This window comes from Corvus moneduloides, chromosome 4, assembly GCF_009650955.1.
Source record: "Corvus moneduloides isolate bCorMon1 chromosome 4, bCorMon1.pri, whole genome shotgun sequence".
NCBI lineage: Eukaryota > Metazoa > Chordata > Aves > Passeriformes > Corvidae > Corvus > Corvus moneduloides.
In genome coordinates, this window is record NC_045479.1 from 22,325,938 (window position 1) to 22,351,292 (window position 25,355).

Here is a 25,355-nt window from a genome sequence, read left to right on the forward strand (position 1 = left end):
CACCTGGGGAGAAGTTTGATTAATAAAATCAGATAATTAAATATTCTTCATCACGACTGGCTGCATCATTTTGAACCTCTTCCATTGTTCTTTCCCCCATCACCCCCACTGTTTTTCCAGTATCTAGAATCTGGAAAAAGCCGAAAGCCTTTCATCTTATCAGGTGTGGTTTATTGCCCCCTGGTTACACAGTAATTTTGGTCTCCACTCCATGAAAAGGTCATATGATGGGATATCAGCTCAAGAATTGTCAGTTCACTGGACAAATAAGGCAGGGACTGCCAATACAATTATAAGAGCCTGATAAGGAAGGCACAGAGAAGAACCAACAGGAGAGGGAGAAAAAAACATAGCAATTTAAAAGGTGAGGGGCAATCCCAGAAGAAGGCAAGAAATGCCCCTGAGGGGAGGGAGAGGGAGGGAACAGGAGTGTATCTAACCACATTCTTCCCAAAATAAAAATTAACAAGAAGATAGAAGTGGCACAGGAGAGGAATCACAGGTATTCACCCTTATTAACCAGAAAATCTCCTGCTGTGATGGATGCCTAATTGGGAGGTGTAAGCAACTGGTGGGATGATTATCAAGCTAGCTTGCCTCATAGCTCAGGATGGAAAGAAAATAATGTCTTCTCTTTAGAAGTATAGGTGGGGGGTAGAGGGCACTAATTCCTATTCCTACATGTGCCGCAAGGGCCATCTCTTTTTCTCTTGTGACTGATAAGATGGGATGATGTTGAAAAGCACCTGCTTGGAAAGTTCAAAGGGTTTTCACAATAGAAGAAAAGAGAATCTGTACCAAAGCTGACAGCTGGGAGGGATGGCTGAAGAATCTCAGATACTGGGAACTGCTGGTGAGGAGGCTTTTCATATGTGACACCTCCTGGTATGCAAGAGAAGTTTACAGGTTGTCCTCTTGCTAGTAAATGGCCTGAGAGACAAGTATTTGTCCTGTCAATTATTTTATTAACTCCATAATGGTACAAATCCAGTGGGCTTTTCACAGGCTTCAACCTGAAAGCAGAAAAGGAAGATAACTGCCCCACAAACAGGATTTACCGACAAGAGGCAACCTTTCCCAGGGCATTTTTCTCCTGGGTCTACAAGTAGTGCACCTCCTCCTGGAATGGCCATACAATTGTTCAGAGCTCCGTAAATCCAAGAGGCGGGGGGAATGCTCAGCAGTGGGTGGGGTTGGTAAGACTTTCAACCCCCACTTCTAACACTGTTTTCCCCAGACCCAGGGAGCGCAGGTCTTGGTCCCAAGGTGATCAGCAGCCAAGAGCAGGCGTGTGTGCTGAGTTGCGGGTCGCCTTTGTTTCTCCTCCCAGCGCTCCCGCGGGTCACCCGGGCATGGGTGGGGAGACACACGCACCATCCCAGCTGCATGTGCCTCGGGGTGCACCGAGACCCAGGGCAGCACGACAGGACTCTGTGACCCACGGCCACTTTGGCAGGAATATGATGGACCCCCGGGTATGTGCTGGACAGAGGAAGCCCAGCCTGTCCTTTTCCATTGAGGAAATCTTAAAGAAACCCTCTGCCAGCACTGCCCCGAACAGTGAAGCCGGGAACAGAAGTAGCTACGCTGAGAGACCTCCGTCCCTAAAAGCAGGGTCACCAGTGGCCTTTGGTAAGTACCAGTTATAACACTTAATGAAAATGCTCTTTTCTTTTTGATCCCTAAAGCTGTCAGGTTTAATTATGTAGAATTTTTATTCTTTAACTTTTGTAGGAATCTGGGATTTCCCTTATCATGTACAAATCATTCATTATGTATACAGAAATAATATTTAAAAAATAATTTGCTTTCAACCTCGCAGTAGACGGGACTCTGGGGTTTTGTACATTGCGAAGCCTCAATGTCATTAGAGACGTGAGTGTGGAACCTGAAAAGTTATTTCAGGTAGCTCTCTTCAGTGAGGAGTGCTTATTGTAAAAAATACAGCACCTTTCCCTTTAAAAAACAATATTCTTGTTACCTGGCGGGGGGGAAATGAGAAATAAACGCGTGTCATAAGAAGGACAGGTATTGAGATGCAGGAAGTGAGCCTAAGACTGCTGCAACTCTAACAAAATCTTTGGAGTTTCACTTATATCAAGAGTTGACTGTTGTCTGGAATTACAGCCAAACCTCATATCAGCACCCTTTTCTGCTAAATTTGACCACTCACCCTCAAGCAGCAGAAATGGTCTGTCAGGGTAATGGTACCTGTAGGAGTGTTAGAACTCAATTGCTGGTATAAGAAAAGAGAAGGCATATATGTTTAATAATTTCTTCTTATCATCATGGACACTAGGTTCTTTCATGAACTAAATAAAAACAGCTAGTAGAAAACTTGCATGGCTTTGATCTTAGCAAACCAGCAAGTGCATTAGACTTTTTGACTTCAGTTTTCACAGTTTAGTTACTCTGGCCTTGAGTGGACTTTTACCCTCACAGAAATTGTCTCCTTCTTTCGTGACACAAAGAACAATGTCCAGTGTTTTCTGGATATTGTATTTCTTTTTCTTTTGCAATCTGCATCTTCCATGAAAAAGAGATGTTTTATGTATACAAGCAGATTCACTTAAACAAAAAATGACCTGTAATTTTGACACAAAATTTTCACTCATCTCTCACTCATCTGCTTTCAACAAAGCTTAATGCTACTCTTTATTTTTTGTAATACAGAGAGATCCTTTCATGGATCAGGACCCCGTTTCCCAGGACACTGGATGAACCACCTATCAGTAAGGGAGAGAGTCTTTTTCCAAAAACCTGGCAGTCCAAGAAACCATTGCCTATCTGTGTAGTTTCATCTCTTTTTATGTCCAAACTGGATACCGACCTGGACTGGAAAGCAAACAAGACATAAGTGGTGAGGGAAACTGCTCACTAGTGTAACATTAGTCACTGGGGTTGGACTCAAGGCCTCTAACACTGCCTCTCAGTCATGCTTTGCACAGGATTTGGACTTCTTTTTGTTCATGTGTGACACAGGATAACTTGTCTCCTGACCACTCATCTTACAGCTTTGGGGCTGAATATACCACTGCTGCCTTTGTGCCAGTAACTGCAGCTTTCTGTGGAAACCTGTGTATGGGGGGGAGAGCATTCTGCTGATTTTTCCCACAACCATAGGATAAATGAGGTTTGGGGGGACCTCTCGAGGTCATCTGGAGGTACAGCTTCCTGCTCAAAGAAAAAGCTGTTTCGAAGATAAAACGAGGTTGGTGAAGGCTTTGGCAAGCATTGCTTGCCTGTTTCACCCCTTGTACTATTGGAGGACTACAGCATTTGGAGGTTTCCTTAAGCTGCTTTTGCAAACTGGAACTGGACAACCAGTCCTGAAAGCAGCAGGAGCTTGGTAGTTTGTAGGGGTGGACAAGGACATGGCTGGTTCTGGTGCAGGTGCAGTGGGGCACATGTGCCGAAGGAGCACAGGTGCCAGGATGTGAAGGGGGAGAAATGCTGCTGTGAGCTCTGGCAGTGTTGTTCTGTGAGCTGAAAGTCCTTTCCTGAAGGTCCATGGCAGTCACTTTGTGCCACTGGATCCAAAGTGAGACAAATAACACCACTGAAAATTCAGTTTGTGCTTGTTCATAACATGGGCCTTAGAACTGCATTTTAACAACATGAGAGTCTTCTCTGGGAACAGAGACAGGACCTTTTTATATTGAGTCTTTTTCACAATCAGTATGTTGAAGCCCAGTTTCTCTGTGTATCTTGGCTAAATCTGTCTTGGCCACTGCAAGCACAAGGGTCTGACAAATCTACATGGCAGGACATGGTGGGTTCCTGGGACTGCACTGCTGCACTGCCAGTGCAGCCTCACCCCAAGTTGCTCCACCTGAGCATACAGCCAGTTTTTCATCTTGAAAGCAATGCAGGCAGAACCACCAGGCCTTGCCTTTGGCTTTGCTTCACCACCTAGCCAGAGAGAGACTGCAGCTGTAGCAAGAGAATATAGTGACTCTTCTCTCCCCTGCTAGAAAGCAAGGCTGGATTCATAAACTTAAGGCAATTTAAAATATTAACTAATGAAAAGAGTATATACATGTGAAGATTCACTTAACTGTTACTGGAAGTAGGAAAACAGGAAAGCTGTAGAAATCTTCCAGAATGTTGTACTTTGTTTTTGTAATTGATCAAGGATGTTTAAAAAAAAAGAATGAAAACAAAACTTTTTCACTCCTTGTTTCTTACCTAAGAATGTGATACCTAAGTTTATTACTCTTTGCTTTCCGAGCAGAACTGTAATTTATTCAGATAAGTTATATTTATTTCACAAGTGCAGTACCCTGTGCTGTACATCTTGGGATAATTGCTGTATTTCATCTAAGTTGTTCAGCTTCGTGCCGTATAACACTGGCATTAAAAAAGTTGTGTAAATAATCAGCCACATCTCTTATGGCTCAGTGCTGGCCAAGGTCAGGGAACTGAAATGAGCTAAGGAACTGGCTGGAAATTCCAGAAAAGTGTACAAATCCAGTTGCTTTCTCGTAACAGTTCAGCAGCAGCAAAGAAGGACGTACTACAGGTCAGGGCTTAGTTATGTCTTACTATGGATTTTAATAACATTCCCCACAATCCCATAGGGTATGTATCTGAGCAAAGCCATGATTCATATGAGAGTCAGGAAGATCCATGTGGCACCACATACATACTCATGGCTACTGTAAGTTAAATACTGAGGCCAAAAATTATCATCTGATGTAGACAGTCTCAGTACCAAGATCACACTTGTCCTGGAGTTTAAATCTAGTCATTCTGAGCTGAGGAGATGGGTAGGACCAGGGGAGCAGAAGATGCAGAATGTCAGAAGTGGTTGGACTTGGTGGTCTAAAGTTTGGACTGGTTGATTTTAAAGGTCTTTTCCAGCCTAGGATTCTGAATGAGAGGTGCAAATCAAGATTCCCAAGAAAACCCATGGGTGCTGGACCAGATGACTTCTAGAAGTTGCTTCTAACAGATTAGTCTGAGTCTCTGACAAAAAGGATGTTGTGATGTACAGTGTAAGCCTCTCACAGAAAGCTGGGGCAGGACTTGATCATGTATGGGAAGACCTCTGGGCCTGACTCCGAAGTTCACGTGTTTTTGTGAGCGTAATTCCAGTAGGACTTGGAGTAAGGAGTGTGCAGTCTTCTCTGAAGCATTTGGCTTCCCAGTTGCATTGTTAGCCGTGGGGGAGTTCACTGCACAAACACAACTGCTAGAGGGCCGGGAGCTGCAGTTATTGAAGCCTGCTGCAATCTTTGAAAGGCTCTTACCAAATTAAAAAACAAATAATGAACAAGGAGACATTTTAGTTTGCAGTCTGTGCTTTTCCTCTCATCCTTTTGTCACAATGCCTAGAAAGGGTAGCCATGGCCTTTGCAAGGAACACAAACACCCAGTGAGTGCTGATCTCCTCCCTTGTGCCAGCTCTTTCATTTAAAACACAGAAGAATATCAGGTCTATTTCAGAAAAAAAAAAATCTTAAATTCTTGGGAGCCTGATTTCAGTGTGCTTGAAATTACATCTGAAATGATTGTTCATTACTCCCCTGGTTTCTGCCAGTGAGGTTTCACCAACAGGAGATCCTTTATCAAGTCAGGGAGAGCTTGGGATGAGAGTGTTACACCTGGGAAATTAATAGTGAGGGCAGTAACAGATATGGTAATTTTGTCATTCTGCCTGTGTTATGTTCATCATGTTAAGGATATGCAAATTAATAGGAATACAACCACCACTTCACACACAAATGTCAATATGGTGATTGTTCACCTTTAGCAACACTCCACCCAGCTTTATCACTAAAGAGGAAACAAACTGAAGGAATCTAACTGAACAGATACCATCTGGCCAGTAAAACCAATTCACCCCACCTATTACAAGGAAAAACAATACACCTGGAAGGCAAAAAAAAAAAAGGAAAGAAAGAAAAATATGTAGAAGAAAGAGAAAAACAACACAATACGAAGATGCTTTCATTTCTCAGTGATAGACTCTTCCCTGTTCACAGCCTTAGCAAGACCCTAAAATCACAAACCTTTTGCCTCCACAGGTCTGTATCTCTCCAGTGATTACACAACAAGGCTTAAATGGAACTCAGGTCATCTGAAATAACCTCTTGCTTTCAAAGTGAAACACTGCTATCTTGCCTGAAATTGTCCATCCTTTCCTATGCAACTGAAAGTCAAGACAAAAAGACCATTTTGAGCCACAAGTCAAAGTAATTTCTGTGCATGACAGTAACAATTATCTCATGTTCTGCTAGGCTGAAATGTTGTTGCCTTCCCTGGGGAAAAAAAAAAAAAAAGAAAACTACATTCCCTGGAGGAAGTTTTGCCCCATGCCAGTTCATGGGTATTTTTCAGAGCTCCCTGCTGGAGTCACATGAATGTGTATCAAAAAAATTCGAGCTGGCCTAAAGAGCAACCACTTCAGACAGTCTCTTTACTTGGTCAGAACAACAAACACCAGAAAAGGTTGCAATGCAAACAGGACTGGGGCTCATAACTCTCAGCTATGTGCTGTAAACTCAGTATCATCAAGTATTCAATCTTACCCTCCAGAAAAATCTCTTGATTAATTCAGCCTCTCTTTAAGGTTTATATTTCTTTGATCTCAAACAACTAATCCTCCCACTCCTTTTCACCAGTTCACTGAGACACTGGCAGTTTCCCATCTGCCTAGGATCCATTTCCTCCCTGTTCTTTCTACTTAAGTCTGTAATCTGTGCTCATACATAAATTGTGCTCATCACTGAGGTATTTGAGCATCTCAGGGAAAAATTTTGGGGAGGAAAGTTGTATATAAAGGATAAAGACATCTGAAAAGTCTTCTATAATATAGAAAATGCTATTGTCATTCTTAGAAAGCTTTAATCATTCCCCATAAGAGCACCTTGCTTAGGTTCCCTTACATTTTTAATTACTGTAGGATATAAGCATCATCACTTCTGTAATATATTAATTTTCACAGCATCACATCTAGCAAAGGAGTGCAACTAGTCCTTAATTTAAGGATGGGAGCTGAGATAGAAATCCTGGGCTAAGAACCTATGCCAGTACTGATATCCTCTGATCATCTGTTACTGAACCCTGCCTCATGCTAGTGACCATTCCCAGGTCTGTCCTTCTCCTTTATCCCATAAATATTATTCAAAACTTCACCTGTTTTCTCACCAGAAAACTCAAAGTTAGTTGATACTAAAGGAATAAAATGAGTCCCGTTTTGCACAGTGTGCCTCAAACGCAGAGGTGGGCCAGGTTTTTAAGGTCCACATGACTGGACACATGTAATTGTGTTTAGAAGGTTACTCAAGGAAAGGTGATAATTTAAATAGGTAACATTTGAACAATTATCCTTTATTGAAATGAGACTTTGGCTAATTTTTGGAGCTCTTATAACTTTGTTTTCTTGATGTGTCAACCCTCTTTAAAATCCCTATTGTGTGGGCTCTTAGGGCAGAATCAGAATTGGGTATTTTGTCTTCAGATGTTACAATTATCATTGCTCCAAAGCTGCTTTCAAATAGAACTTGTTTGTTTGAGAAAATAAATCTCTAACAAGTCTAAAAAGTTAGATGTTTTGCCAATGCCAGATGTGCCAATGCACATATATTATATATATATATGTAAAATGTATATTTAAAAGTGGAGTTTCTTCCAGTACAGCCTGTAGTGGTTCACACCTGCTGCCATTTAGATAAGAGAGGGGAGAGGGGAAGCAGCCACAGGTGCAGCAAACCTCAGAGCCTAGATGTGAGAGACTGCTCAGGAGTGCAGTCCATTATTACATTAGGATTTTAATGGTCTTGGGCAGTAATAGCAGACAAACCTGTACTGTCGTATTTGCTCCCGGGTCATGCAAACCATGAAACCTAAATTCCTCAATGGGCTCATTATGTTTATGTGGTGCCTCTTTCTCTGGCTTTCCAAGCAAAGAAATCTAGGCAGGGAGGAGAACTAGACCAAATTCTAGGTTTGCCATTAAAGCAGCACAGACACAGATGTCTTGTCTCCGAAGAGTCAGCTGAGCCTTGATTGCACCTACCAAAAGCAGCACATCAAGCATTCAGCATGAGGGTTTATGGCAAGACTTTAATACAGAAAAGGGAGGTGGAGAGTGGGGGATTTTTTGTAACTCTCTTGGGATGCTAACAGCCAAAGACAGCCCACTGACTTAAACCTTGAGGCTTCCCAGCGTGTTACATTTCAGTGCTTGGCTTTGCAAGGTCTGCTTACATTTATAACAAGGAGTAAGAACTCATACCGCATTCCTGAGGGCAGAGAACTCATCTGGAAGATCTTTGTGGTGCCCCTGCTGTACAATGAGGTAATGGTGTTAGTAATAAGGCAACACCATGGCTGAAGAAAGATTGTGGCTTCTGGGGCCAATTTCCTCAGCACTTGGGGTTGGGTGTCCTAGCACATGTCATCACTGGTTGCTGCTGAGGTTACCTTAGAGATTGTTTATAATGTCCATTCTCAAATCTAAGCTGCACTTTGTGAAAACAGGCCAACACACGCTTCTCCTGTTAGTCCTGTCAACAAGAGCATGCAGGTGATTTCACCAAGATGAGTTGGCAGTCAGTACCTTCCTAGATATCACCAGCATCACCTGTCACAAAGGCAGATGGGAAATGTTGACAGCCTGGGCAAAGGCTGCCTTTAGAATTGTCCAATGCCTAAATCAGAGCAGCAGGCAGCCCAGATGGAGAAGAAAGGACAGATGGACCTGAAATGGGGAAGACGCTGACCTTTAGCCTATTCATTGACCCATTTTCCTTTAGGGTAAATGTATACCTACAGGGACATTTAAGAAAGGACCAGACTTTTAAAAGCATTTGGCATCCAGCAAATTCCATGGCGATCTTGCTGACAGATTTTAAGGGCAGCTCAATATCTACTCTGCTTCCGAGTTCTTCAGAAAAGGCAGCCACTAATTTGGATACTGACAGGGAAGCTGAGATTTCTTGACCTTTTGGTTATGCCTCCTTATTTCTACAGTCCTTCTTCAAAAATCTCTCGTAAGGACCATTGAAAGTTTTAAGGTGGAAGGAAGTAGAGAACAGGCTAGATTTGGGGGTCAAATTCACCGAGATCTGTGTCTGCAACATGGAGTAATCTTGGCATTGAAGTACAGCACAGAAGGATTAGGGCCATTTTAAATATGATCAGGTGTGAATGGTAGAGTATCCAGACCACTTTTTTCACGCCAACTGGAAGGTGTGCTGAATGGTGGTTGCTTTATTCAAAGCTGTCTTGCGCTGTGTCCTTCACAGATTCCAGCAGCAGGAGTCAGTCTGACTGTGACTTACGTTCAGCCAAAATGCTTCTTCCCACTACATGTGCTACACCCATGGCCAGAGCAAGGAGAGTGCAGGCAGCTCACTGCAGAAGACCTACTGCCAGCCCAGTGTCCCTCCTGGGTGAGGACACGGCACGTGAACATCTGGAAGGCAAAAGAAAACATGAGGAAGACGAAGATCAGCTATGTGGTTTACCAGTGGACCATCCACTTCATGGTGAGTGCCTCTATATCCAGACTTTCCCCTTCAATGCCCCAAAACACAACTGCTATCTTACAGTTATGCACATGGCAATACCAAGCAGCAGACATCATGAATGTTTCCACTGGCTGAGTCACAGTAGATGGTCATAGCTCCTGGATGAGTCACAGAGATGGTTCTTCATTCTTGCCATCAAAAGACTGAAGAGCCACTATTTGAGCTAAAGTTCCAGCTCAGTCCTACCAACTCTACCAATGTTAGCTCTAGGGACTGCTTTTGAGTGTTTATTGCCCTCCTGCTTGGGCTGTGAGGAGTTACCATCTTCTGAGCCTCACTGCCAACGTTGTGCAACGCTCATTTCCTGGAAAATGTGCATTGCACAACATGGGGAGAGAGGCTGGTGAATAAGCCGAGTCAGCTCAGTGTGTTCTGTACACCTTGGACCCACTGTACAGGTGATGAAGAGGTCATCAGCATGCACACAGGCAAACTGTTGACATGCAGTAGATCTGGCAGGATGTGTCAAGCACAATTTTCAATCCTGACCATGTTGGTGGATCTGCTAATTTAATCAGCTATGAGCACTGGTAAACAGCGGTCTATCTCTTAGCCAAAGCACAGGACAACACAAATATCCTTTTCCAATATGTTTTACAGAGACTTTAGGCTAAGCAGGATACATGGTACCTGAACAAGACAAGTTCCTAACAGACGGGTGGCAATTAATTAGCAGCATGTGACAAAAATTCCTCAAAGTTCTTTGAGTTTGAGGAAAAGTAAATGCAGACATTCATACTACACTCCAGAAAACAGGTTTTCAGCAGCAGCAGAAAGGTGGTTTTTTCACAGTTTGTTATTATTTACTCCAGGAAAAAGAAGGCCTTTCATTTAAGTCCATTGAAAGTGGCAGATGCAGGGTTTCTCAGCTGGCTTTCCTGAGAGCCACACATCATCCTTGCTCCATACTCTGCAAGCTGGCAGGAGAAGCAACTCTTTCTGTGAAATACGTTTGAAAGAAAATCCTTGTTTCTGCCACTGTTGCTATGGTATACATGAATCTTGTGACAAGCTGCTGTCACCTCCTCCTCCTGCACAAGACAGCCATCAGTCTTGATGCGGGGAGAAGCCTTGTAAGATAACTGGAAATTTTAGCCTTCCTTTGCCCTGTAAGCTGCACACAGCTCATAACAGCGGGACTAAATCATGTTGCCTCTTCACAGAAGAGCCAGGGCTGTATGTATCTGGCACTTGGAGTTGCCTCTGAGTATAAAAGTAGAATATTCACACGTGAGAAAGTCCCCAGCCAGGAGGATCACACCAGAGCTGGGAGGTAGCTGTCCTGACTTGGCACTTAGCCTCATTGACCAGCTCTGTGGTGGGTACCAGCCTCATCAGTAAAGCAGGGGAGGAAGCATGTAATTATCTGCACAAAACTGAGCCAAGATGAACAGCCCCTTTCAATGGCAACGTGTATTTTAAAGGCATTTTAAACAAAATCCCTCTGTTCCCTGGTGGCAGTGAGGTTTTGAAGCCAAGCAGAGGTTTAATGATCTGCCATTTTCTAGGCTACTGGTTCCTGCAGTTGCCAAGCCTTTGATAGAAACTGGCTGAAGAAGGAGGGAGGATCCTAAAGCATTGGATTGACGTTTTCCCTGTGGTGTGCAAACAATGATGTTTCGGATCCCGTTCATGCAGTATGTCATTCATTGCAGAGAGCTGTAGGCCTGGGTTTAAAATACTTTCCTGTATCTTAAGTTTCAGCCTCCTCCTTCCACTTTGCATTAGGGGGGAAGAGCTGGCAGCTCTTTTTGTCCTTCCTCTGGCTGTGGCAGGTATCACCTTTCCCAGACAAAGTCAGCAGCAGCACCTGCAGGGATGGTAGACTGCAGCATCCCTGGAAGCAGTCTGTAGTCCTTACAGCTCAAGCTGATAGCATATTAACTTGCGTTTACACATCTGTTGACTCTGGGGTGCCCCAGACATGCTTTTGGCATGGCAGCTACAGGTCAGTTACGGGTCCTCTGAGAAGGCAGCTGGGCAGTGCCAAATGCCCCTAGTGTATCCATGGAGGTAACCCCAGGACCTCCCTCACACCAACAATGCCTACAAGCACTCAGAGGAGCAGCACCAGCCTCAGCAGCAGGAGACCTTTCTGATGTGAAAGACATCAGAAGCCCTTGGCAGGGCATTCCCTCATCTCTCTGTCTCAGCACAGCTCCATCGATGTAAAACACGTTCATAATTTCTGACTCATCTAGACATACGTATCTGTTTAGTTGTCACAGAACAGAAGAAATCAGGAGTGCTATACAATCACCTTGCAGGCAGGAGGGCTGGGCTTTGGTGCTATTTTGTATAGGTGGAGAAAGGTGAGGAGTAGGCTATGACAACAGCCACTTTCATGAGCAGGTGGTCTGAGATAGCAAGAGCACCCTGACTGTGACCCTGAGTATGAATTTGGAGCATATTTCCAGAAAACCCTGTAACAATTCCCTAAAATTTTTCTTTTCCTACAAAATGGCTTCTGCCACTAAGCGGTTTAGAAATGCAGTGTCATTGAAGCTAAATAGATTTATGCCCTTATCACAAACCACTTGCAGGAAGCAATGCCTCTTGTACTTTGAACTTAGAGACTGCATTGTAAGCAAAAAAAGGAAGAGCCCTCATATGCTAGAGACATGCTGACACTGGCATTTAGTTTTGCTAAGCCCATATTTGAATTTGGGTGCCTTCATTCTGAATGTTGTGGGCTTTCACCTGTGGCCTTCTGCATGAAAAGCTCAGCAGAACCTTTTCAGAAAACCTGGATTCTTGGAAAAGATCACCTATGGACACTGGTGGATTTCCAGTCTTGTGGGATTTCTTCTCTGGGCAATAATTCAAGGACAGCACAGATTGTGCTGCAATAAACGGAGCTGGCTCCTAATTTCACCAGAAACTGAGGGGTTCAGGCTGTGATCCACAGGTGGTTCATGGGTTCGTGTTATTTCCTGCAGCTCATGTCTTCATTATTCACTGTAGAGGAGGCTGCCCTAATGAGTCAACGTCACCCAAGTATTTCCATAGCAGAAATTCTCTGCGCATTGCTGACTGGGAGTTCAGAGACATTTCTATTAATCTAATTGTTTCATTGTTATGATAGTATCTGTGATCCCAAAGCATATTGATGAATTCTGGTGACAATTATCATAAAGACAACAGGAAGTACAGAGATAATCTCGGTTCTGGAGGAATTCCAGTATAAGTCATGTCCCCTCTGCATGCCAGTTGCAGACATCTTCAGCTCAAGTGTTTATGTTTTCTCTGAAGTCATAAATTCACTTGTACTGTTCATTTGTGAACAATATGGTCAAATCCATGTACCCCTGTGAAACAGCATGGTTTGTGTCTCACAGAACAGTCTTTTCCCTAATATGCTGACTTATCTTAATGCATTTTTGAAACACCCAAGAGACAATGAAGCCCTGTGTAATCACAATCCCAGATAAATATCGGCTGCCCAGAATATGCCAATGGGACTGTGAGAAAGGGCACAAGCATCCCATTGTCCTGCAGAACAAAAGGAAACAATTTTAAATGAAAAGAAAAAGCGGGAGAAAAAAAATTAAATGCCTATATATATAATTTGGCTGCCATTAGCTATCTTACCAGCCTTCTGTTTATCTGTGTGAATAGTCCCCGCAGCCCTGTGTCTCTACGGTGCAGTGTTCCTCTACATACACTTGGAAATGCCCCAGATCATTGACATTGTTTTGGTGGGTTTACTTGAGGTATTTTTGAAGGCTGATTCTTTTTTTTCCTCCCTCTTTGAAGACTGACTGTTTATAATGACACCCTGGATATTAAATGAGAGGCACAAAACCTGAATCCTTTACTCTCACCCTTCAGACTCCATTCACATAGAAGTCTCACTGGTACAAGTAAACACTGAATAAAGCAAAGCTGTCAGCAGCTGGGGACTATCATAAATTCCTTTTGTATTGTTTCTTCATGGGTTTTGGGTTTTATTTATTTAAAGCAAATGCTAACATTCAATGCTTTCCTCAAGCAGCCCCTTCTTTCCTGGGAATTTTGGATCCAAAGGGTATATTGCGCAGGACCCAGAGGTTAATTTGTTCATGCTCGTCAAATCTGTGTAATGTGACCACTTGTAAAACTGATGGCACATCATGATAAGTTTATTTCAAAGGTCTTAATGAGTATTTATTGGCTTCTCCTAAATTGTCCTAGAACTTTTCATTACATCCCCAGGATATGGTACTGTTAATTAGTGTTCTTTGAAATTGAGGGCAAGTCTTCTACCTGCTGTATTAGCAAGCCCTTTACACTTAAAGGGGAAACAGCAGAGGCAGGGGTGTTTGGTGTCTAGATGTTTGCAGGTACAAATAACCACAAAGAGCAGGAATGAAGAAAAAAGCAGGCTATCTGTGCAACCTGCAATAAGCTCAGCTTTCTCCCTGTGGCAAAATGGCTGGTTTCTCACACGGGTGTTGGACCAGGGAGTGTGGGGAGAGTGGTGGGGAACCTGTTTTCTTTGATGAGAACTATTATTGGTTTAGGCTTTTGGCCACTGCTTTTAAGGTAAGATTTGACTATGGCTAAACATTGACTGAAATGAATGGATCAAGTTTGAGATTCAGCTGCATGGGGAGCCTACACAGGCATCTACCCCAAATCCACATTGGTCTGAAGGAGTTTGTGAAGGTGCAGGCCCTTTGGCCTAGGTACAGACCTGATGGTTTGCTTCAGCCTTCAGATATTCTGCTGACCACTGGTTGTGCCAGAACTATGCACACCAGCATTTCAGGCAGCAGCATTTGTAAACACTGTCATTACTTTGCAGACAGACAGGAAAGGTTAAATTCACCAGGGGCTCAGGTTGATGGTGAGCACGATCCTCCACAACAAACTGTCCGCATGAATGATTTCATACCTACCGTCTACTCCTTGCCAGCTCCTCTGACAAGCAGACTAAGAAACTCCCCTGACCACCACTGTACAGCCTGCTTAAACATGTTTCTAGCCTGGTATTTTTAGCATTCCTGCTCACACCCCCTGAAGTCTGTACCTCTCTGCATGTCAGTCTTGCTTTCAGGTGATTAGGCACCGCACTCAGTGCCAGGGTGGAAGCAACTCTATGTCAAGGAGTTTTGGACTGAAGGGAGGAGGTCAAGACTTTAAAAGTTCAAGTTGTGCTTCTCTGAATTAACTTTGGCAATGCCTGAACAGGCAGCAGCTGGGTGCTAAATGCTGTGTTTCACTAGCAGGAGGCTCTATCTGAAGCATATTGTACCTATCCAGTTAGGATCAGTCTCTCTGGCTATGCCAGTCCTTCTTAACAAAGGCTGAAAAACTGCTTTAATAAAGATTAGCCGCACTGCAATACTCATGCCTAAATATTGCAGCGCAAGCTCTTTTGGAAGCCATGAGACACCTCTTCAGCTAGGAGAAGGACAGCCATGGGCACATATCTGTATACAGACGAGCACATTTTGTCCTGATTCCATCAGCACTCTGTAATAACTGGAGGTTTTTGCTATGAGGCTCTCTGCCATGAGCAGAATGTCACCAGAAGAAAACAGCATTCAGAAAAGCCACGAGAAGCAACTGGCTGGGAGATCCACATATCTGAATTACAGAGAAGAGAGAGGAACTTCTCTGGAAAAGGCAAAAAAGGAGAAAACAGAACCAGATATAATGAAGCTCTATTCAACACACCTGAGTTTCTTTCATAGCAACAAATGATACAGTCAACTTTGTTACACAGAGAAAAATGTATTTCTGAGAATATATAGCTAAAACCGCTTGTTTGCTTATGTAACTGCTTTCTCCTTGTCAAAGAAGCAGCAGAATCTTTGGATCTGGCTGCCTCATACTGTGAGAAGGTGTCTGTCCAGAAATGACAATGAAGATTGCAGCAAGATAAACTGACCCCACAAATTTTCATCTACCTAGATTACCTACCTCAAGGCCAATAATGTGCTAGGGCTGATTTCCAGCCCTTCTCCTGTGTTTTTAACTCATTGTCCCTCCAGTGTATGGCCCAGCTAGGCTTGATACAGTCCTAGCTACTACTTACCTAGGGGTAAGTGCAAATGGGAGATGCAGTTGTAGAGATCTCCCTGAGGCAGTATTATTCTAGCTGGTTCAGATATGCAGCTAAGAAACAGCAGTGCAAGTTGTACCATAGGCTATTTGCCTACTACAAAATGTAGTCCAGAAGAAATTTGCCTCAAGTATGGTGTTATGGCAGCTGTACAGTTTTACTTAACAAACTGCAAAAGTAACAAACCTTTACAAGCAGTAGTCATCAGTATTGATTTGCTCATACCTCTAATATCTTGAAACTGTGTTATACTGGGCAGTGGAAATAAGCTGCAATATGCTGAGCTAAAATTGTGGATATAAGCAATAGCAAATCAGATGCTTTGAGCTGTGCTTAATGCCTTAAGTTCCCTTACTTTTTAGGGAAGGAATGATGGGGGGGCTTTACTTTATGTGGTTATTTGGAGGTCAGAGATTACACATTAAAAAGTAAGTTGTAAGAGGCCTCTGGAGACTGTCTCGTCCAACCCCAAATCTAAGCAGGGCGAGCTTAAATCAGGTGGCTTAGGCTTTTGTCCAGTCAAGTTCAGAGTATCTTCAAGGTCTGAGCCTTCACAGCCTCTCCTGGCCCACATCAGACTACCCTCATGATGAAAACATTTTTTACTTATTACGTAACCAGAATTTTCCTTGCTGCAACTTGTAGTCATTGATCTCATCCTCCCACTGTGCACCTTCAAGAAGAAACTCTATTTCTACAAAGTTCATATGTTTCAACTTGCTCCGAGTCTGACCTAGTAATAAAGCAGACCTGCAGAGGACAAATGAGTCTGATACTGAATTTAAAGGAGCTATATTGCTTTATCAGCGTGGAGAATCTGGCCTTTCCAATGTCAACAGTAAGGCAATGTATAGACAGCTGTATCTCTAAGCATCTGAAAATGATGACATATTTAGCTGCCTCGTATTTTCAGGCTTGGCTTCAGCAGTCAGCTAACCTGCAAATGACTTTCACAAAGCATAAAAGCACACTTGAATATCCCCAGCTTTTACATAAAAAATAGCTCAGGAAACTCAGACAGAGTCTTATTTCCCCAGAGACTCTAGAGCCACATTTGAAAAGCCAAAGTTACACTTCCAACACTTCCTAGTCTTATATCTTCCACCCACATTCTTTATTAGACTGTATTTCTGAATGCTGTTGTTTGCTGTGGCATCTCTAAGCTGAGGTCCCAAGGCAAAGGGAACTATCAAAGCTACACTCAGAAAAAGTTTCATCTTGCAAGACAAAATGTTAACACAGACTCCCAGATTTTTTGCATTTCTTGATAGTTTTGTAAAAAATTAAAAATAGAATTACTGATTACTTATAGAAAAAGACACACTTTTCTAGATTTCCTGCTGGCAAAAGCCTTGATTTGTGCATAGGAGTCTATTTTGTTAGCAATTTAATTTCATATCTAGTCGAAATCAAAGTTTGTCCTTCAGTCTCTACTGGCCTATAACTGACCTCACATTACTGTATCTTGTTCAATCTGATGAGTTTCAGCTTTGAAAAGTCTGGTTTCAGTAGGATTGACAATTCTGAGCACTGTGCAGACCCTCCCCTTACATAAGAGTCTTGTCAATAAAACAGTTCACCTTTCCAGATGGAAAAATGTGGACGATTAAGAGTGAACTGATAGGGAGTTTCTTTTGCTCATCACCAAGTTATCTGGGTCATTTTCATACCCAAGAAGCTGGTATGAGATACCAGAAACTCATGTGCCTGTTCTCTCTGAAGCCATGCTCTCTAGTCCTGGACGTTTTTCAGGTGCCAGCAGGACAGAGTATAGTAAGCCATAGTAAGTGTGAGGTGAAAATTCCCCAAACAAGAAACAGCATTATGAACTGGGAACCCTATCGTATCTACAGGGTATGTAGTGTCCTGAGATTCCTACTGTAAGCACTGATACTTCCCTTTTCTTGCATATAGCAATAAACGCCCCTTACAGTCATCTTTTGAGAAGGTTCAAGAAGATGTAATCAGGGCTTCTTAGGAGAAGGTGCCCGTTCCTACCTTCAGCATAAACCCACACAAATATTTCTCATTTCAAATCTCTGCCCCAGTAGTGCCAGTGAGATTCAGTGGAAATAACATTTTTCTCTTGAGTCTGAAGCCAATGCTGCAGTTTAATGAGTAGTACTTTGATAGGCTGGTAGAAAGTCTAATGATACAGATTTAATTGTGTTGGACATCACCTTTATTAGGGTGTTTCTGAGACATGGTAGTATTGACAGTGTTTATGATAAATGGCACTCCTCAGTTATTCTTGCATAACTGCTTTCCTTTCAAAGTCCCCAAAAGGTTTAGAAAAGATGAAATGTTTGCAGTGGTGTCGTGTCCCAGGCTCCTTCCTACCAAGTTGATGAACAGAATATTTTAATCCTTATTTTCTGTGTCAACAGAGTCACAATGAGGTTTTGATTACAGAATGAAAAATGTTATTTTCTGGTTGGCACAGAGCCCAGTTTATATTGGCCTAGGTGTTTAGTTACCTTTTCACTTTTTTAGCCCTCCGAAGGATGCAAATGGCTGAACAATAAAAGGGGGAAAAGGTACCAAGTCTCTTTGAGGGGCTGAGCTAACCTTGTTTGGTTTATTGTTCCCATCAGAAAGAGTATGCCTCTAGTTACATAGTATGAATTGTTAGTTGTCATCAGACCATGGAAGACCAAAAGCAGCTATTCAGAATAGCAATTTTCTCTAACAACATGGTTTCATTGATGATTACTTCAGGTCATTGAGTAGCAAGCTCATCACAGTCACTAAAATAGTATTAGAATTTTTATGCACCTATCAGATGCGGTTTTCCGAGCTCAATAGAAAAAACCCTGTGACTCACAATGCTTGGGGCATGGCTTCTCGTGCTGGTCATTCAGTGTCAGCTGGAAGATACTCCATTTGTGCATCAGAGAAGATTCCAGCTTTGGGACGAGGCTGAGCTCCACATTCTGCAGCTGCTTTTTCTTCCTCCTTGCAAGACCTTCAGCATAATTTTAGAGCAACCAAGACCTTATTCTAACTTGTGCCAAGTGCTATACAGAGTTCATGATCTAATAAAATACCATGGCGTAGAAGGGCATTTTCAAAACACTATAGGAGTGTTGAAGAGGTACTTTTTGTGCTCACACCACAACAGGTGAAGAAATGGAGCAGTCTAGGAGTCTCCTTAGGAATTCACAGCACCTAAAACTTCCCCATGGGCTGCAAGGCCTTATTCTTAAGGTTAAGTTCTTTAGGTTAGGCTTGTTTAGAAAGTTCCCACACCACAATGGTACGGTCAGAAAAATGCCTTCTCTTTTCAACTGCAGAGTTAAACTCCTGGCTATCCCTGCTTCTGTAGGAATGGTATGGGAAGAGAACAGCAGTCAGTCAGGGGTCACTTTGGTGACAAACTCATTGCAGGGCTAGTGTGGTTAAAATACGTAGGGGGTTGTAGCTGTTGACGTGCAGTGGATCCATGGAATTAGCAGTGCAAATGGACACTTTTGACTCTTTCCTTTGATGATAAAGGAGTTTGTTCACATTCTCTGCTAGGTTAGGACGCAGTCACCTATGATAAGTACATGTCTAGAAGGTGTTGTAGATGCCATCCCAACTGCAGAGCAATTTACAGAAATTGCTGCTTCTCTGAATCTTCTTGTGGTCATGTAGCCTTTTCCTGTAAAAAATAATACATCTTTGTTTTCACAGCTGAGAGGAAAGGGAAACGAAGAATCCGGACAACATTCACAGCTGAGCAGCTCCAGGAACTGGAGAAAATTTTCCAAGTGACTCACTACCCGGATATCCACATTCGCAATCAACTGGCAGCAAAGATAAACCTCCCAGAAGCCAGAGTTCAGGTACAGTGTGTCTCCAAAAGGCTATCTTCACTGCAATTCATTCATTATTTGGCGTGCATTCTTAATAGTTCATGCCTGGGTGACAATGCTAATGGGATACATGACCTCTCTCTTACCCTACAGACGAGGCCAGTACAGCAATACCTTTTGCAAATAAGGAAAGAAGTATTTGTCACCCAGCTGTGACTAACCAAATGGAATTAATCAAAGGGTTAACAGGAGCTCTAAACGTACTAAATGCATAGCAAATAGCAGTTACAGATGGTTATGAGCAACCTGTTGGACTCTGTAGTGACAGAGCAGCCATTTACGAAAATATTTATTAATCATTTATCAACTGTTTATAGGCTAATATTCATCCAGTACAAACTGTCATCCACATCCATCTTCCGCAGGGTCTCAAAAAAAGTGAAAATAGTTGCCAAAATAGAAGTGCTTCTTAGCAATTCTGTATTTTGATATCACAGGCTATAAATGCCCTGGCTGTAATTTCAGTGCACCAAAACTAATCCAGTTTCCCCCAGTTGTAATGTAGTGTTGCTGACTGAGCTAAAAATTGACCCCAAATGATTACTGCATATGAAATCCGCTACATTAAAATATACATACCTCTCTCTCATTTGGTGTTGTCTACCAGGCACCATAGCGATGATTTCTGCATGGGGCAGTTTCTGCCCTTGCCTCAATGCTATAGTCATTGTTGTACTTCTTTGCATATATCCCTCACTAACAATCAAAGTTCAACCCAGAGCAGTTTATTAACTATGACATGCCTGGGACTATTGACTAGCCATGATAATGTTGCTTCATCATTAGGTGACAGGGAGAATTAGACCTGCAACGCTACAATATGCCCGCTAGAAATACCAATGCACCAACAATGGATTTCCAGTGGCATAAAACACAAGCTGGGATGCCAGTCAGTGTTCTCCACAGAACAATGAATCGCATCAAAGAACAGGGCATTTTTCTGTTTAAAAAAAATTGTTTATAATCTGTATGGGGAAAAATAAAAATGAGTTATTATGGGAAACATCAATCTGAGATGTAAATGAAAGAAGTAAAAAGTCCCTCATGTATGAAGTGCAGATGGCAAATTCCCAATTCAGACAACGTTATACATGACACAGGAAATTCTGTGTTTGACCTCATCCTGGCTGATAAAGGGAAATTAGCCACAGAACTAAAAATTAGCAGTAACTTAGGTTCAAGTTACAAGTTATAATTTTGACTGACTGCATTTGTCACACATAAATCAAATAGCATGCAGAGAATTTCCATGTGTACTTGCTACTTTGAAATAATAGTTTTGACAAAACGAAAACTTTGTGTAAGTCAAATCACCTCAGAAATACAGTGTAACTGGGGAAAAAGTAAATGAACAACCGTTGGGGTCACCAAATGAAGCCCTTTATAATTGTGAAAAATCCTGTGTCCTCCAGTCAAGAAAAGAAAGTATGATTGCTGTCAAACAGCTTAAGTGGATAGATAAAGTTGTATAACTGCATGTGTTATACAGAAAAAATTACGAAGTCTGGATGAGTAAACATTAAAAACAAGAAATTATAAAAAATGAATAAGCAAAGCAGGAGGATGTGGACCAAAGCTTTGGTCAGAAAAATTAAGGATCAAAAACTCAATAGAAGTCAATTAAGAAAAAAAACAAAACTCAAAGTTATCAATTATATTGATCTGTTACTTTATAGAAACAGTAGGACTGTCAAGGATAATGCATAAATAGCAAAGATGTTCAGTCATAATTCTGGCTTTATGCTTGGAAATAGGTAAGGTGGCAACACCGTCCATAAGGATAATGTTGAACAGCAGCTGCTACAGATAGATATTTTTGAATCTACACATCTCAGTAACTTACCTCCAGTGGTTCTTAAAAAGCTGCTTGAGAAGCAGTTTGGTTCATCAGTGTTGATATTCAATCAGTTCTGGAGCATGAGAGACATGCCATTCCAGGGGCCTTGAAGAAATCTAATGTTGTGTTAATATTTAAAGGGTAAACAGGACAACCAGGTAATGACTGGCCTGTCAGACAAACACTGATTTTTGGCAAAACTGTGAAAAGGAGTATATACTCTGTTAATGGAGAGTTAAAAAAAAAGATAACATATTTAATGCTTATTAACACTGGTTTATGGAAATAGACGCTGCCAAAATCATCTTTTTATGGTGAGATTATTAGTGACAGTTTTAAACTGAAAGAAGGTAGATTTACTTTGTGTATAAGAAATTCTTTATGGTGAGATTGGCAAGACACTGGAACAGGTTGCCCGGAGAACTTGTGGGTGTCCCATCATTGGAAGTGTTCAAAGTCAGGTTGAATGGTGCTTTGAGCAACCTGGTCTAGTGAAAGATGTCCCTGCCCACAGCAGAGGGGTTGGAACTAGATCTTCTTCAAAAGATGCATTCCAACCAAGACCAGTCTATGGTTCTATGATTCTATGCATTTGGTTGATAAAGGTATGATATCTGTGGTAGACAGAGCATGGGGAATAGGTTTAAAACACAGTAAAAGGAACTCATGGTGGGCATTGAGAAATCATTTTAGATGTAAGGGTGCTGGAGAGCTGGTTGGGCAAAATAGAGCAGTTTGGTCTGAGAAGTGCTAAAATCTTTGTCTTTATTTTAAATAGTATGTCCATGAAGTGAGAACTTTATCCCATGTGCAGATTTTAGGAGCACTTCAAAGACTGAATGTTGGCTTGAGTGCCCCCTTTGCCCTCTATCACTTTGTGAGTGTTAAATGGTGCTGTTTCACCATATAACTCCTGCATGATAGAAAGGGAATGGAGAAGTTCGTACAGACTAAGCAGTTTCCAAACACATGCAAACCCAGATAAACAAAACTGTCCTTTCAGTAACCTCAGATACTTCTAACTATCAGCAGTATAGTAGCTAACTATCAGCAGTATAGCAAAGGGCTCCTGACATTCCCATTACTTCCTGGGTGAGAGATGCAGAAATAATTGAGCTACTCATTATTTGGCTTAAAATACATACGTATTTACTTCCAGTAGCACCTGGCTTCAATAACTAACACTTTGTGTTCGTGTGAACCACTTGATTACATTCAAACAGCAAGTCCCTTAGCAAGCTAGAAACTACAATTGAAGGAGGCTTTGACTTTTCACAGCAATGCAGCAAGATGCACAACTGCAGCTGCACAATAAATACATTTATGCCTCTGCCAGAAGGCAGATTGGTCAAATCAGCTGACAGATGAAAGGAACTCCCCTGAGAAAATTAGTTGTCTGTTTTCCAGTGCAAAAGAGATGGCAGACAACATACTCAGACTGCTGAGTGATCCACTTGGATCTTTCACTTAAGTCCCTTATGTGAATTTCCAAATGCTATCAGCTAAATATAGGCAGAACCCTGTTACTACATCTCCACTGGTGACACACTTTCATTGCAGCCCAGCAAAACATCTAGGTGGATCTTTTCTCAGTGTATTCACTTGGAAACAGGGTGAAAGAGTTCTGTCATGACATGTAACACCTTCTAGGGAAAACAGAATGCTGTGTGCACTGACCACTGCACAGCTTTGACCGCAGAAGGATCTGCTTTCCCTAGAGAGCACTGGAAAACCTTCAGGTTTCACCCTGTCTTTCCTTGAACAGGGTGATCTTATTTCTTCTGTGAGCCACAATAGAAAGCAGGCTGTCACGGTAGTCCAGAGATCCCATATGCTATGCAAAGTGTGCAAAGTGCTCTGTCATACCCAGTGGCTTACTTTAGATTTGGCCCCTGGTTCTGCTGAGCTGGAGGTCAATGTTTTCTGATGCTCAGAGTTTAGGGAAAGTAGTTGGCTGTGAGAAGTTCCTCCTTCATATTCTGTTAATTTCTGTACCTTTTCTTTCTTACCTTTGTCCAGATCTGGTTCCAAAATCAGCGAGCAAAGTGGAGGAAACATGAAAAATGTGGCAACTTTGGTGGCCTTCAGCATCTGACAGAAGTTGATTTCATTCCTCTTCCCAAGTCAAATATCACAGTGAGTATTGGACACTTTGTATAAAGCCACTGAGGGGGAGACAGCTATCCTTCACCAGGTAATTACTTCACCAGTAATCCCATGGGACTATCACAGAGAAGGAGTACTGGAAAAGACAGAAATGGCAATATGATGACAAGAAATCCCAGGAAATCTGATCAAATAACACATTTCTTCATAGGATTAAACCTGTTTGTAAGTATTCTGTGAGGTGTCTCCTGTAGAGTGGTCCTTCCCCATTTTGCTTCTAAGTCACTTCCCTGCAAATCATACTTTGATTCAGAATGTCTTTATCATCAGAAATTTCCTGCAAAAAAGACATTTGCAGCCACAAAGCCCTGTTCCTTTACAGACAATATCTCTTTACAACATCCAGATTTGGTTAGGCTGACCAGCACTTTTTGCCCTTGGCCTACACTTTAGCAGTCCAGGACTGTTATTATTTAGGCTGCCACACAGGCTCTTTCCCTGACAAGAGTTTTTTCATGCCTAGAAAAATGGGTATTTTGTTTTGTGTCCTGGGTGACAACACACCACTGGGTTTTAGGAGGTCTGTTTTTCTAAACTTTTCTTCTTAATTACTGAGCACCGGGGAAACAAATAAGGTTGATTGTAAATTTTATGTAAGTAGAAGTCCATATTGATTCACCTGAGACTACACTTTTATTCCTGAAAGGCTCCTAGCTTGATGCCAAGAAAGCTCTCTGTTTCCTTTCCTGCCGTGGGATACTGCTCACCACTGCAAGGACAGCTGACAACTGCCTGGCTGCCCAGCATGCTCTCCTTCGCTCCCCACCACGTGGAGCTGCTGCCCTTCCCAAAACCATACTTGCTCTTCAATGTCCTCCCCTCTTACGTGTCGACACTACCCCCCAAGTTGGAAAGGAGCAGTATGTGCGCCAGCTCCTCATAGAGGAGGACACGGGGCAGTGGGGGGCTTTGGGGGATGCCTTTCTCCCCATGTCCTCCATGGAGGCGTGCGATTCCTCTCCTCGAACAAGCCTGGGATGATGGGTGGCAGTGGTGCAAGGTCACCATGCTGGACAAGTGCTGCCAGGAGCTGCTGCAGCCCAGTGGATGTGGGAAGAGCCAAGGATCAGAAAGGACCTCCTCGTCTCCCTGAGGAGCAGCACGCTCCATGGAAACTCAACCCTTCAACTGAGAGTCTCTCCCCAGTGGGACAGTGCACCAAGCAGCCCTGCAAAAGGACTGGGATTTTACTCATCCATGAGACGTTGGATGACCCTATTGCGTTGATGCCTTGGGGCAGGAAAGATGCCTGGGATAAAGCGTGCACAGGCCTAAGGTCCAGCCAAAAGTGCTTTTCTCTCCAGGTTTGGGTCACTTTCCTCATACATTCTGGTCTTCATGTACTGGCGTGCTGCAAAGAACACAGGTCAAAAATCAAACTTTGAAGATATTTTTTTCCAAGTAGTCACTGGGGGGGTGGAGGGGGTGTTGATTTGCTGTTTGTATTTTTGACTTGAATAAAGGGACACAAACACAATCTGAGCTGAAATACGACAGTCTGAGCTCTGGATTGGTACCACAAGTCTCTGGGGCCAAGAGAATTCTTCAGCTGGTTAATTAAAATGCTTATGAGGAAGCTTCTCATTTTTTGACCTAAATTAAGAAAGCTCCAAAACTCCCCCAGAAACAATAACAAAAAGACACAGCCTGAGTTTAATCTGCTAGGCCTAATAGGATGATATGACCCCACAGTTTAGTTTAATTGTAGATAAATAATTAAATTGGCCTGCCCATTATACTAAATGTCTCTATCCTTATTATTTACATAATACTCATCCCCTTCCAACATATGGTGCTTTTGTCTTCCCTGCTTATTCAGGGTCCAATCCTGCTTCCACTAATGTCTGCACTGTATGTACCGTATCTGTACTCTTACAGGTCTTCCACAAGACCTTTTTCTCATACCT

General features: G+C 42.5%; 1 protein-coding gene across 1 annotated transcript; it reads left to right on the top strand.

The window, feature by feature from the left end:
* The first annotated feature begins 952 nt into the window (after positions 1–952).
* Positions 953–25,355, top strand: ISX (intestine specific homeobox). The gene is made up of 5 exons (XM_032107480.1): positions 953–1,632; positions 9,255–9,497; positions 19,264–19,415; positions 23,302–23,418; positions 24,095–25,355. Exons 1-5 carry the CDS (start codon positions 1,353–1,355, stop codon positions 24,329–24,331), a joined length of 1,029 nt encoding a protein of 342 aa, XP_031963371.1. The 5' UTR covers positions 953–1,352; the 3' UTR covers positions 24,332–25,355.

Coding starts and splice junctions, on each gene's coding strand:
- ISX (XM_032107480.1), top strand. CDS start 1,353: ATGGGTGGGGAGACACACGCACCATCCCAGCTGCATGTGCCTCGGGGT. Junction 9,498..19,263: donor AGTGGACCATCCACTTCATG/GTGAGTGCCTCT, acceptor TTGTTTTCACAG/CTGAGAGGAAAGGGAAACGA. Junction 23,419..24,094: donor TTCCCAAGTCAAATATCACA/GTGAGTATTGGA, acceptor TATTCCTGAAAG/GCTCCTAGCTTGATGCCAAG.